The 14705-nt window shown below is 48.9% G+C and overlaps 1 protein-coding gene across 3 annotated transcripts in view; it reads right to left on the bottom strand.

The window, feature by feature from the left end:
• Nucleotides 1-6793: 6793 nt before the first annotated feature.
• FRAS1 (Fraser extracellular matrix complex subunit 1) overlaps nt 6794-14705 on the bottom strand; it is a 410546-nt gene continuing 402634 nt past the window's right edge. For all 3 annotated transcript variants that reach the window (XM_045065725.1, XM_045066397.1, XM_045066061.1), the window contains 3 exons: nt 13104-13309; nt 11830-11976; nt 6794-10545 (listed from right to left, as the gene is read on the bottom strand). In XM_045065725.1, coding sequence (XP_044921660.1) covers nt 9952-10545; nt 11830-11976; nt 13104-13309 — 947 coding nt within the window. In that variant the 3' untranslated portion in view covers nt 6794-9951. The remainder of the gene's footprint in view (nt 10546-11829; nt 11977-13103; nt 13310-14705) is intronic.

Below are 14705 nucleotides of genomic sequence, written 5' to 3'. Positions count from 1 at the left end.
GATACTGGGAAACATTTTGAGAGGATGGGCAAATGTATCAGCTACTGCCACCATAGCGCGGTCTAACAAACCATCCCGAAATTCAGGGGGTGAAAAGAAGTCATTTGTTCTCCCGGAGCAGCAGGATGGCTGGGCTGCTTCGTGTGTTCATTCTGAGCCCAGGCTAAAAGGGCAACAGCCACCTGGAGGAAGCTGTTCCAGCACTGTCCGTGTGCAAGAGCGCACACTCAACTACACGAGCACTTCTCAGACCCTTGCTTGCACCATGACTTCTGACATCCTATGGGACGAACAGGATGGCCAGTCCTATTGCAGTACACAGAGAGCGGCGGAGGCGGCGTAGGGAGCTCCCGACATGGCCAAACGTTGTCAGATAGAACAAGGATGGCTGGAGAGGCTCCTACATCCAATATTCAGGTCTGGACACGAAGGTCTCAACATCTCAGGATAGGGTTAGCCATGGAAATAAGACCTTCCGAGGAAAAAGAGCTCAAGCCATAAACTATTAAATATTATTTTGGTCTTTGAAACAACAAAATAACTGACAACAGAGCTCATTTTTGAAAGTACCAGCTATATGCCAGGCGCAAATCTGAATGTGTTGTACACACCACCTCCCTTTACTTTCACCTCAATCAAATGGGGTGGGTCCCAGGACGTATATTTCTTAGAGTTGCATAAACTGTCCAGTGCCTTTAAGCGTCACACCCAGTCAGCCTGCTCCGAAGCTCATCTTAATCACGACGGTGATAAATTTACACACGATGCCGAGAGGTTGACCCACGGGGCTTCCGTGAGAATGAGGGGGAGGGGAAGTACTAGCAGGTAATCTAGGTGAAACTGTCCTTTTATGTTCAAAAGCTCCCACAGTTACAGTCACATTCTCTAACGACAGAAACTGCCATGATTCATGCCCCCTTGTTAGCTCAGTTGACAGGGAAAGAAATATAGATTAACTGCCTTTTATGGGTCCCTCCCTTTTCTGGAAACAAATCATCCAACAAAAGAGAGACCCATGGGCAAACTGTTGGTTGGCACGCAACAGTAGGAGAGGGGCGCATGGTTTGGGTCTTCTGATTTCTGTGGTTCAAAATTTTGTTCAAATTCTGATGGATCTGGACAGTAGGCAAAAGAATGGCCCCAAATAATCCTGGGCAACTGTCAATATGTTATGTTACATGGCGGGGGGGAACCATGGTTGCAGATGGAATTAAGGTTGCTAATCATCTGACCTTAATATAAAGAGCTTATCCTGGAATATCTAGGCGGGTCAAGTGTAGTCACAAGGGTCCTTATTGGGGAAGAGGGGAACAGAGGCTGAGCAGAGAAATGGCTGAGTAAGAAAGGCTCGACTGGTCGTTGCTGGCTCTGAAGATTACAGGGAGTGCTGATCCCAGGAATGCAGGGGGCCCCTAGGCGTTGGGTAAGACAAGGAGATGGATTCTCACTCGAAGACTCTAGATCGGATGCAACCTGCCACTACTGTGATTTCAGCCTAGTGAGACCCATTTTGGACTTCTGATCTCTAGAAGAGTTAAGGGAATAAACTTGTGTCATTTTAAGCCACTAGTATTTGTGCTAATCTGTCACAACAGCAGTAGAAGCAGATTCAGCACTCCTTTGGGCATGACCTCCACTGGGTGCCCTTTCGTACTACCCTCCACGCAGTGCAGTTAGATCTTCCTATCAGAGCCAAACAGTAATTGAATAAATCTGGTCATTGTTAAGAAAATTTAAGAGAAAAGGAATAGTTGAACTTCCTCAGTTAATAAAACTTTCTTAAGATGGTTACATGGTTAATTTTTTTTTTTTTTTTACTTCTAAAAAGACATCCATCAGTGGATCTTAACAACCCCACCCCTCCCCACCCCCCCACCTCATCCCTGCTGCTCGCTGCTGCCCCCTTCAGGTAAGCCCTTCCTTTCTTTAGTTGCTTGTATATTCTTTCATTGTTTTAAGTAAAATCCAGCCAAATGAACACCTGCTCTTATTTCTTCCTTTTCTCACACAAAAGCAGTATATTTTTATACTTTTGTACCTTACTTTCCTCAATTAATTTATTGACTTTTCATCAACACAGACATGTGGATTTATTTTAATTAAAAGTCATTGGTAAATATCTATCAACTGCAAACTACCTATAAGGCATAACACTATGTAAGACTAAAAGGAAATAATGTGACATAGTTCAGATATCAATGAGTTTATAATCTAATTGAGGTCAAGACCAACTCCCGGGAAGCTAAAGTCAGTAATTCAGGATGCTTTATAATTTGTTGTATGTAATGCTAAAACCCGGGGGAAAAACTTGTGGCTTTAGAAGAAAAAGGACACTAAAAGTTTGGGACAGTCAGGGAATCAGGCAACGCAATCTGAATAATTTTAACATTATCATTTGAAAGAATTCTTACTTTCTTCTTCATTTTTAGTGTGCCCCCTATCTCTCAACCACAGCTCAGGTTTGCCGTACAACCACTGCTATTGTCTTGAGCAAAGTTTTAGTGAAAAGATTAGCTTGAAGGAAAGGATTAGAACAAGGCCACTGTCATTTAGATACCTGTAAACTTTTGGTTCGGTTTATCTACAACAACATAAACTCATTTTTTCTAGTCTTTCGGCAAGATAATACACACTGCCTTTAATGGCGACAGGGGCTGCTGGGGCTCAGGAAGGTCTTGAACAGTGCTTCTTTGGGCTGGGGCATGGGGACCCATTAGAAGGTCAAATTCCCTCAGACCTACCCCAGACCTTCTGTTTGAATCAGCCCTCCAGGTGATCTGGATGCGGCCTAGAGCTTGAGGACCACTGGTTTCAGAGATCATCCTTCCTTAAAGGGAAGAGGAGCTGAATTTGGAAGAAACAGAGAAAGAGCCTTGCTTAAGGAGCCAGACAGGGAGCCCGCCAGAGTCACAAATCTGAAGGGATGATGAGGTTCCTTCCGAGAGAGATGGGGCGGCGCCCTGCCTTTCCTTCTGCCCGGAACTCTGACTCCCTCTCAGAGGTTGCCGCAATACACTAGAAAGTATCAACTCATCTGGAAAATTCTGGGGCCAGCATAGTGGCGGGAGCTGGTTCTTTATCGAGAAGCTATTATTTATGCCAGACATTGAGCAATGCCTTTGTGGACATGGTCTTATTTCACGCTTACTAACCAGTTTCGATTCGGTGGGATTAGCCGTATTTTGCAAACACAGAGACAGGCTCAGAGGGCTTGGGGAATGTGCACAAGTTGTGTCCCGCACAAGCAGGAAGCAACAGGGCTGGGCTTACATCCAGAGGGAAATGAGCAGTAGGTGGTGGTATTGTAGGATTGATTTGTGCTGTTGCAGGGTCAGGGTTTAACCTCGTTGGTTTCGGGCTGGTAACTTGGAAACAAAACGCGCTCTAGAGCGATTGCTTGAATTGTTCTCCTTGCAACAACGGCCAGGTACCATCTTTTAGACCAGAATCACCCTACGGCATGACTATAAAGCTAATATTTTTTCCCTCAAAGCGTGAGTTTTCTCAGAAGGAAGTGTTGAATCATAATAATGATAAATACTGAGATCTCAGAAACCAGGTTTGTAGTCATTCAGAAAAAGAACCCAGAAAAGATTATTTGATGATATTTGCACCGTTCCGAATACAGGGAACTCCCTTATAGTTTTAGAAGCGCTAATTTTTCCTGTATCACCTTGTCTCTCTCTAAATAGAACCATTTGGGAGTCAAGCATAAGATTTTAGATCAACGTTACTGAGGTATATTTAAAATTGAGGCTAGCCTGGGGGGCGAAAACTAATAAAAGCGGATTTAGTTGACCGAGTGGTTGTAGGTGTTAAATGTTTGCTCTTACAGTGGTGTGCGGAGCCTGGCGTGACATGCAAAAACGAATTGCTACATTTTTAGGAATTTTGCAACCAAACACAGCCATTATTAAACATTATATTAAACAAATGCAATCCTGGGGCACCCAGGTGGCTCAGTTGTTAAGTCTCTGCCTTTGGCCCAGATCACATCCCAGGGTCCTGGATCACTTCCTGCGTCGGGCTCCCTGCTCAGTGGAGAGCCGGCTTCTCCCTCTGCCCCTCCCCCTGCTCATGCTCCGTCTCTCTCACTGGCTCTCTCTCTCTTTCAAATAAATAAATACAATCTTTAAAAAAAAATGAAAAGGGGCTATTTACAGTGTGTAGGCAGGTTAAGTTAAAGGAATCCACACTGATGGTGAAGGTTCTACGGCCAGGAACAGGATGAAATCATTACTAACTTCACGCCTGTAGGCAAGAGAGGGTTGCTGTTATCAACTTTTTGAGAACTGGACTGTGGAAGAGGGGCTGTGGCCCTGGAGGGAACCAACCAGAGCCACACATGGGGCAAGGCAGTGGGGAGTAGGGAGGAAGGATAGACACAGCTTAATTTCTTTCCCATCAGTGTCTCCATTTGGCCAATCCCAACCAGAAGCCAAGGGGCAAGGGAGCCTTGGAGAATCATGTCTGGAAAGTCGGTTTCCTAGAGCACAATCAGGGCAGAGGACTGGTGTGGAGACAGAAGGACTCTTTGGGGAGTCACTGGTACCGAGCACTGGTTCATTCTGGACACATTCCTCAGTGAGGGATATATAAGGGAGACATCTTGAAACTGGTTTTTAGCAATTTATGAAAGCTCTCCCAGAGTGGGATTCTCGTAAGCTTTCATAACTAACTCGTCTTGGAACTTGGTGGCCTTAAACCAAGGTGAGCCAGAGCTAAAACCCTTAGCTTTTATGTTTGTTTGTTTTAGAAAGATAGATCCAGCCTGGATCTATCTTATTGTATAGATCAAGTGACCACATTTTTCATGACAAGCATTAAATCCAAGCTATAGGGGCTTTGGACCATATTTAAACACCAGTTTGTGCCCGAGAATGTCTTGTGGCCAAAACTTGAAATCCTGGTTTTCATCTGGAACTTTCAGAGAAAACTATCCGGGACAACGACGTATGAGTCTCTGCTAGGGCTGTCCTGAGGACGGCATGAGGCAGGATGCGCAAGGGAGTCATTGCTCTCGATTGCTGGAAGTGCCCCATGTTTTACTGGGGAGCAGCCTGGGCTACCGGCGACACTCAGGACACCATTCTCGAGGGCTCTAGTTAGAATTCTCTCAGGCTCATTTGGGGCCAGAGTCTCTATTACACAATCATGGCATTTTAATATTAGGCTGAGACACATAAAACAACTAATTCTGGACTACTTTTGGCCAATAACATCAACAATTCTATGGTGCTGAACCTCGTGAGATATTCTCAGCATTCATCTCCCTCTCCTGTTCCCACAATGTTTCTTCCAAACCACGGTTGGTGAGGAGTTGCAAAATCTCCGTGAGAACTCTTTTTCTGCCCCTCACCCCCAAGTTTTCTAAATTTGATGCCTGTGAAATTTCAGGTCTCTGGAAGCATTTTCATAGTCAATCCTAAACCCTAATGATTCAGAGTTTGGTTCCTGATACAGCTTCTCTAGGGGCTGGAGAGAAATGTGCTCTGGGACTGAGAGCTTGGCTGTTAGGCAAGGGACAATCACAGGAAACCGGCAGGAAGGGAAGTTTATACCAAGTCCCAGTAGTATCTGCGGAGATCCCAGGCAGGGCTGTGGTCTCCTTTCCTCATACTTTATGAAAATGCGCTTTCTCAAGTCTCGCTGAGCTTGCAGATCGCACTCCTGGGTGTTTACCCCAAAGATACAGATGTTGTGAAAAGAAGGGCCATCTGCACCCCAATATTCATAGCAGCAATGGCCACGGTCGCCAAACTGTGGAAAGAACCAAGATGCCCTTCAACGGACGCATGGATAAGGAAGATGTGGTCCATATACACTATGGAGTATGATGCCTCCATCAGAAAGGATGAATACCCAACTTTTGTAGCAACATGGACGGGACTGGAAGAGATTATGCTGAGTGAGATAAGTCAAGCAGAGAGAGTCAATTATCATATGGTTTCACTTATTTGTGGAGCATAACAAATAACATGGAGGACAAGGGGTGTTAGAGAGGAGAAGGGAGTTGGGGGAAATTGGAAGGGGAGGTGAGCCATGAGAGACTATGGACTCTGAAAAACAATCTGAGGGGTTTGAAGGGGCGGGGGGTGGGAGGTTGGGGTACCAGGTGGTGGGTATTAGAGAGGGCACGGATTGCATGGAGCACTGGGTGTGGTGCAAAAATAATGAATACTGTTATGCTGAAAATAAATTTTAAAAGGGGGGGGTGAAACAGAGCTCTGCTGGTCACTGTCGTTGGCAGTATTTTTTTTTTTTTTTTAATATAAGGCAGCTCCCCAGGGAGGACATGCACACATGCCTCGACTCGCAGAATGCTGAGACTTTGGGGGCTCAGTTGCTCTCACTCTGCCATTGTCCCTTCACACGCCAATCAACTTATCTGAGCCTTGGTCACCTCTCCAGGTGAGTTAGGGACGTGTCACAAATTTTTGTGAGTGCGTGAAAGGACCAGCCATTTTCACACTATATCAAGGATCCTCAGAGGGTCTGATGGTAATAAATACAGCATAAATAATCATCCTATTGTATGGTGTATGGAGATTTGAGTTATTTCACTTCCTACTGGGGTTTCACGTGACCGCAGAAGATGAGCCATGATGATCTGGAACTGTAGTTTCTTCTTCATCTGACTCATAGCTCAGTCCACGTGTGTCTTGGATTCAGCCCCTTCCGGCAGGTTTTTTCCAAAGAACTTTGCCTCAACTTTTGGAATGATTTTCCCACCTCAAAGGCGATGTCTTATATGAATGGGATGAATGATCTAAAAAGAACATAGCAAAAAAAATGCAGCCAGATGGTCCTTTATTAATACAAATTTATATAGTGGCATATGCTATTGGAGAAACCAGACATTCGTAACACACAAATCAGTATTAGAAATACAAAGATCATTTGAGTCAAGAAACCAGGTTGACAGCACCACAAATGTTTCACTCAGTCTGAGCACGTGTGTCGTATCCAAGAACAACGAACACCTACAGGACACAGACACCGAATGTCCTAAGACTGTGCACGCACGTCCCGACACGAACTCCACACCCCGCCGCGGAGTCTGCGGGCGGCGTCCAGGCGGCCAGGGGACCACTAGAGCACAGCGAGGCAGAAACAAGGCGCAGACCCTTCTCCCTCTCAACGCTCGCAGCCAGCGTGGGAGAGCCCATCGCAAGCCCCGAGGGCTCCTCGTTCCTCCTCCCAGAACGCACGGTACAGAAAATCAGTAAAAACGCCCACGAGGCATCAGTGAGCAGGTCAGAGAAACTGAAGGCAGGGCTTTGACTGAAACAGAGTCTCGCGTCCGTGACCAAAGTATCGGATTCCTACTGTGAAACAGAAAACAAAGCGAGAAGCTGTAGCAAAGCAGTAAATCTCAGCGTCACAGTCTCAACACTCCCTACTTAGTAAGTGCGCGTCCCTGGAGAAGTCCTAGCGCCCGGACAAGTCCACGGAGTCGGGGGACGAGCAGGAGGGGGGCGCGGCGGGGACAGTCGCAGGCTTTCCTTCCGCCCAGACAGCTCTCGGGCTCTTGGTCCGCCCAGGAGATCGTCCTTGCCGCTCACGACCGGGTCCTGGAGGCTGCCGAGGGCACCTGGGGGTCTCCGTCTCCATCTCTCCCCGAGGTGGCTTCACTCTGCGCGGGTCCGCGCTCCCCCGTGCACGTGTCCTCCCCAGCGGGAGGGGAGGGATGAGCAAGGGTATTGGAGCCAAGGCGAGGGCGCAGGAAGTGTTCAGTGTGGAAGCCTTCGGGCAAGTGGGGACACTGAAAAATAACAGGCCAATGCGAAAGCTGCTCCGCAGATGACAGGTTTGGTGTCCTGGAAGGATTAGTGTCAACCTTCTAGATCGTTCTGCAGGAGATTCCCCACCAGGCTGATGAGCTCTCCAGCTGTGAGACACCAAGTCTGGATACTCCCGAGGCCGGTCCACAAGGTCTGCCCCACACTGCCCACGCTGGTGTCCAGGAGCACGTGACCAGTCAGGGCTCACCCTGTTCTAGCCTCTCCTGAAGACCTCAGTCACCTCAGACTGCTGAGTCAGGCTGTCCTGCTCCGGAGGCTGATTCACAGTTTCCACGTCTGCTGATACGTCCTGAGAGCTTCTCTGTTCCATCGTCTGGAGACCCTGCGGGAGCCGTGCCCATGTCACGTGGTGCTTCTTTGTTCCAACGAGGTTAACTCATGAGCCAAGCAGAAGAGACAGTTTGGGGTTTTTTGTTTTGTTTTTGCTATCTGCCCGTGCGATCTGGCCACCACCATCTCTCACTTCCTGAATGGATTCCCCCTCAACTCGCCCAAGACACCATTCACTTGCTCACCCGCTGGATACTTCCAGAGTGTGAGGCACTGCCCAGGAACCAGAGGCACGGCTCACAAGGTCCATCAGATGCTGAAAACTGTTCGTGGCTCGTTCTTTCTGGCTTTCTAGAACCGGTGTTTGTGGTGTGGAGTGTTCTCAAAGAGCCGGGGTCATGCTAATACAAGCCAGACGCGGTGCGCTGCCCTGTGCTCTGCTCAGTGGATACGGTGCGTCGTGCGCCGGGGAGAGAGTGTGACTTTTACGCCCCAGGAATGAAATTGTGCCTTCATTTCAAAACAACACGACGCACATGCTTGTGCTTTTGCCAGTCGGCCAAAACCAAAATGAGAAACACAAAGGCAAGCTGTGTGCCCACGACGCACAAAATCCTGAAGCTTATGCACACTAAATTGTTTTAAAGCCATGTGTTTATGGCCTTGTCACGTGCTAATGTGGTCAAACAGTAAGTGCCTGAGCTACCAGAAAAGACCCCTCCAAAGAGAAGTCCCGGGACCTGGCACCCTCGTCGGCCGCGAGCGCTGGGACGTGGTCCGTTATGAGTCCCAGCTGGTGACTGTTAATGCAGATTTCACTCTGAGCTGGGATTTCTCCTAATTTGCTTTATCTGAATGAATCACTTGCTTTTCTGAAACCCTTGCAAACTACAGAACTCGCAGCTAGTCGAGGACGCAGGTTCGCCAGCTACTGGACGGGGCACAGCCTGGGGTGGCGGGACACGGAGGTGGGATTCGGAGGCATCCACGGCCACACGGAATGGACGGGCCAGGCGCACGTCTCTTGTTTTGCAGCCTTGTCTGTTGGGGAGGGTGTCCTGACACGTCCTTGGTGCAGTGTAGGCCAGCGGGGCACGAGGACGTCCCCCGGGCCGAGGGCGCCGTGCATCACTCATGTGTTCGAGGCGCTGGTCAGGCCCCTCCTCCCGGCAGGTTTCAGTCTGCCCTTCTGTAAGGGGGGTCCGCTGTGCCAGACGTCTGGGGACCGGGAGCTGCGTGATTTCTCCTGAAAGCTGTGGCACAGGGCTCTCATGCAGGGCCCTTTGAAGCCCCCAGGCAGAAAGGCTCTGGAAGTGCGAGGGACAGTTAGAGGCCACAGTGTGCAGAGCTGTCAGGAGGATACAATTAGCGAAGGTGTCGGTGGTGCTGGTTCGCAGGATTCTGAATGAAATCAGAGTGTCAGCAATCCAAACACTGCGCTCGGCTCGGGGCCCAGGGGAAGCCCCAGGACAAGCAAGCTGGAGGCGGTCTAGGAAGCGGATGGCCCCCTCCCCTGCCCCGAGACCTGCGCTGCACCTAACCAGGTCCCAGTCCCCCCAGCCCCAGCAGCCAGAGGAAAGGTCTACCCCCGCCAGCCCTGAGATCGCGCTACACCCAGCTGTGCCGAAGGCGCCGTCCGCAGCGGCCTGCACGAGGTCTCCCCAAGGAACTCTGCTCCCGAACTCTGGGGTCTCGGTGGTTCTTTGTCCCGTGAGGTAGCTCAGTTGTGAGATGATGCGTGTGATGTGTGCCTTCCGCCACTCAAAGCGATAGTTTTCCCTTTTTAAACTGCAAGATTATAAAAATACCAGTATTTGACCCCCGTTTTTATAAAAATGATTTTAGAAAAAAATACACACGGGATCCGTCTCCTCGGCTACACCTCCGTGCCGTCCTGCAGGTTGTTGTGAACCCTGACCTCCAGATTCAGCTTTTTCAGCTGCGTGCCCTTGAACGCAGACGCGCCCTCGGCGGCGCCCGGGCTGTGCACGTTCCGCACCGTGCAGTACTGTCTGCTCCAGTTCTTCTCCGGCCTGTCCGGGCTCCTCTGGGACACGTCCACCTTGGTGTTCAGAGGGTACTCCTCCAGAAAGTCCTCCGTGGGCGGCTTCTTCCTCTGCTCCTGGCACTTCCTGGTGAGGAAGCAAGCCACCGAAAGCACCAGAAGGAGGAGCATGATGGCAGCGAGGGCGCTGCCGATGGACGCCCCGGTCGGGGACAGAGACGCAGCCGCCACCGGCTCCTGCATATCGAGGTGCAGGGACTTCATGTTGGTGCCGTTCTTGACTTGGTCCCCTTCGTTGTCGTAGATGAGGGAGTCGTCGAGGGTCAGGCGGCCGCTGGGGTCCACCAGGTCCCTTCGGTCACGCCTCAGAGGCGCCGTGAGAGAGCGCTGCACGCGGGGCCCTGAGATGGTGTCAGGGCCGATGATGTAGATCACCTGCAGGTACCACTGGTGCCCTGCTTCCACCTGCGGGAGGGGACAGAGAGACAAAGCGCCCAGGTCACCACTGCCCACGGCCACTTCTTAAGGAAGGAAATGGAATGACCACCAGCCTTGGTAAATGGTCTCCGCGGAAGCATGAGCAGTGGCTGGTGTCTCCTGGCCCAGAAGGGAACCAAATACTGTAAGTTCTATTTTACTTCCAAACTGGGATCATCTTGGGCCAGCTGTCCACATCCTTGTCTGTTGCCCTATCTGTGTAAGGACCACCCCTAAGAATTGATCTTTCGTGGTCCCTTTAGCTAAGTACATTCTTGGGCTTGTCAGTCTTTACTGATAGCAGCCAAGTAATAGGATTAATACCCACGTTTACTCCCCGTGACCTTCGATTGTTTGTTATGCTGACTTACTATTTATTGATGAACTTCAGCTAAACTAGTCGGTCAACAAATATCCACTAAATACCTATTCTGTGCGTAATATGCAGACCCGGGACAAAGTTTCCTAACTCTGAACACTTCCCGGGTCACGCCCTGAGCCGTTAAATCATCAAGGACTGGACTGCCATTTCCTGTCCCCACTGAAACCCTCCGCGGTTTGGAACTAACCTTCTGAGAAATGGGAATAGTTCTGAACTCCAAGCTCACTCCAAGGGTTACTACTTGAAGACAGGAAAAAGTGGAATAGATTTTGCAAGTTCATATTTATTGCTGGATTTAGAGTATTTTTGCTTATCAAATATTAGTAATTCTTGTCATTCTAAATTGCTGTACTGTGTTTATGACTTCGTTAAATGTTTTCCACAAGCCTGTGAAAATCAGCTGGTGCAGCATTGAGCCAAAAAGGCAGGCAACACAGAAGAGTTTAAGAAAAACCGGAGTACCACAGGCACCCCGATACGCACAATGACAAGTGCCTGTAAGCAAATTAAAGAATTTTATCATTGCTGTGGTCGCCTGGGATAGATGATGAAAATCTGGGGTGAACGGGGCGCCTGGGTGGCAGAGTCAGTTAAGCTCAACTCTTGGTTTGGGCTCAAGGTCATGATCTCAGGGTCGTGAGACAGAGCCCCGCGTCTGGCTGTGCACTCAGCAGGGAGTCTCAGGCTCTCTCTCTCTCTCTTTCTCTCTCAAATAAATAAACAAAAATTTTTTAAAAATTGGGACTGAATGATAAGCTTAATACCCATAAAAAAGACCCACCAGCAAGAATGCCATAAAAAGAGACTAATAGTCCAGAGATCCTGTCTTTTCCCTTTCTGTAGCTTTTCAAGCCTTGGCCTCACGCGCCTACTCTTCTCACCACACTTACCTTATAGAGCGCGTCGACTTTCAGAGTGAATCCGTCCACACCTGGCATGCTACTGACCACATGGAAATCAGGCAACTCGGAGGCAAAGTGGGCCTCAAAGGGCACATCGTGGAAGTACTTATCCGTTACTTCGGGCTGACTGCGGTCCTAGAATTTGAGAGACAAGAAATGGAAGGTTTAGAGAGATGGAACCACTGCCCTGGCAGGTGGCCGTCCCTGGGAGGAGACATGTACTCTCCACTCCCGCCTCCGGTGGGGTCAGGGGAATTCCTGCTACAGAAGCCCTTTCCTTGGATCAACCACTGCCTCGGGGCACCCACTGCTCCCTTCAAGGAAGGGCGCTTGGAGGCAGCTGTGAGCTCGAAGCTCCAAGAGCGGGAGAGCCGAGACAAATAATTCTCAAGCCATTTGGTCTCAGGACCCCTCACACACTTAAAAATCAAGGACCCCAAAAGTCTTTTGTTTACAGGATTTATAACTATCAATATTTACTCCATTAAAATTAACACGGAAAAATTAGCAAATACTTATTTTCTAGTTCATTTTAAAGTGGCAATGAAAAACCCACTACATGTTAACATAAGTAACATTTTTAAAAAACAAATACCTATATTCGCCCCCACCTCCTCAAAGAGAGCTGACATTGTTTTGCACTTTTGCAAATCTCTGGAAAAGAACTAGATTCTCATAACTTCTCTATTGACTCAGTTGTGATATGTTAGTTTGACTGAAATATATAAAGAAAATCTGGCCTCACAAGGATGTGTATTTGTAGAGGGGAGAAATGATTTCATACCTTGTTCAGATAATCGTGGATATTCTCTGATACCAAATCAAACTCGGTAGGTGGTATTTAAAAAGATTAGTTACAATGTGGAATTTGAAACCATATCAATAAACCTTTCATACTCTCTACACTCACGAGGGGATTAGAGTGGAAAAAAAAAACCAGCATCATTATATTATTATGAAAGTAGCTTTGACCTTGTGGACTCCCTGAACTAGAATCAGGGATATTCAGGGTCCATACTCTGAGAAACACTGGCCGTGACTTTCCTTTTCCTGGGACGTTAATAATAATAGTAGCTTGTCTTGTTGCCCACTGTAACCACCACGTCTGGTAATCCGTCCTCGCACTTAGCTGATCAGAGAGAAACAGGAGCACTGTGCATACCGAGAACACAGCAAGAGTGCGGTTCCACCTGCTTGGGGCAGAACGCCCAGCTGAGGAACCAGCTCAGGGGTCAGCCACGCCACACTAACGGTTAGCGTACCAGCAGCAGAAACCTGTGTTTCAGGTGTTTGTTCGGCTGGATGCATCCATACTGTGGCCCTTCGTTGTAGATTGTCCCCGTGGGGTCAAAGAAAGGCACGTGACCGTCCTTCCCGGTACAAAGATAGACCTTCTCCAGCTGCAGTTTGTAAGCCGAATTAAGGTTTTGCTCTGGATTCCAAAGTACTCGGCCATAAAGGATTTGACCTGGAAAGATTGAGAGGCATTAATTGGGTCACACTTTAAGATTAAAGAGAAGGAAATGTCACGGGAAGGAAGGATTTAACACACTCCCTTAGGGCCTTTCTACGAAGAGCTTGATGGTTCCATGTGCCCTTAAAATACTCATTCGTTCATTTCTAGCTTCTTTTCTTCCCTAGACATTAATCGAGCATTTAAGATGTGCCACGGGCTCTGCTGTGCAGACGGGACACGGAGGTGAGTCAGATGAGCTGAGGGAACAGAAAGAAAACCTAACCCGTTGCTAAACATAGCGCAGCTAATATTCATCCAACTCCTACTATTTGCTAGGCACTGTGCTAAGTTCCTCCCATATAAGAAACTCACGTAGTGCTCACAGGTTTACAGATGAGGAAGTTGAGGCACTGAGGTTAAGTGACTTCTTGAAAGTCACAAAACTAGTACGTGTTGGGGACGGGGTTCAAAGTCAAGGGACTTGGGCTCGAAAACCCACCGTTATCCCAACACTGTACTGCCAGGAGCCACAGTGAGGAAGGTTCACAGTGTCGCCCGAGCAGAGAGCTGAGCCGAGACATCTGCAGGGGAGAGGCACGGGAGGGATGAAAGAGGAGGTACTGTCTGACCAGTTTTCTCAAACGTGGGTCGGGGGCATTGAGCATTTGGGGCAGGAGACTGGGGAGAGCACTCCATGCCAGAGGAAGTCCAGGCTCGAAAGACGGAAAGCGGCAGGCCACAAGTCTAGTGCTGCTGCTGTCTCCTTAGTATCCGCTGCGGCGCTTTCTTTACTTCCAGTTTCTTTCCTTGTACTATTTCATTTATTCTTCCCAAGAGCCCAAGGCAGGTTCAATTATTATCTTCATTTTAAAGAACGTGTCAGAGGTTTCCTATCTGGCCATGGGAGCTGAGAATTGAGCAGAAATCTGTCGTGTAGAGGGTTTTCTTCGTGGCACTGAGGAGGTCAGTGTGACTAGAGAGGAGGATGGCTAGAGGCTCCGGCAGGAGAGACCCCTGGGAAGACAGGCTAGGGGCGCTGCGGAGCCTGGCCTGGGGTGTTAAGAAGCGGGGACCCGTGGAAGGTTTTAAGCAGGGGTGTAAAATCAACACACAGGGGCTTCAGAAACATGGAGAGTGGAGGAAACACGAAGAGACTAGAGTCACAGAGATTGGGCTGGGGGCTATGCTAACGCTCTGCGAGAGACAGGTGTCTAACTTACAGCTGCAGAGCATGGGATGAGCTCAAGAAATGTCCGAGGGTCACTGATCTTAATGGTAGGTGAGAGGCATGGAGAGGGGGCGATTCGGAGAGGCTTCTGCCTGGGGCACCTAGAGTGTGACGCTGTAGTCAGTGTAGCAGCGGGTATGGTAGGAAGGAGGTAAGCCCTGTTCTAGACGTTCTAGGTGT

This window comes from Mustela putorius, unplaced genomic scaffold, assembly GCF_011764305.1.
Source record: "Mustela putorius furo isolate JIRA1106 unplaced genomic scaffold, ASM1176430v1.1 tig00000040_pilon_pilon_pilon, whole genome shotgun sequence".
NCBI classification, from domain to species: Eukaryota; Metazoa; Chordata; class Mammalia; order Carnivora; family Mustelidae; genus Mustela; species Mustela putorius.
The sequence above is the reverse complement of the archived record's forward strand: the minus strand, read 5'-3'. Positions and strand labels throughout refer to the sequence as shown.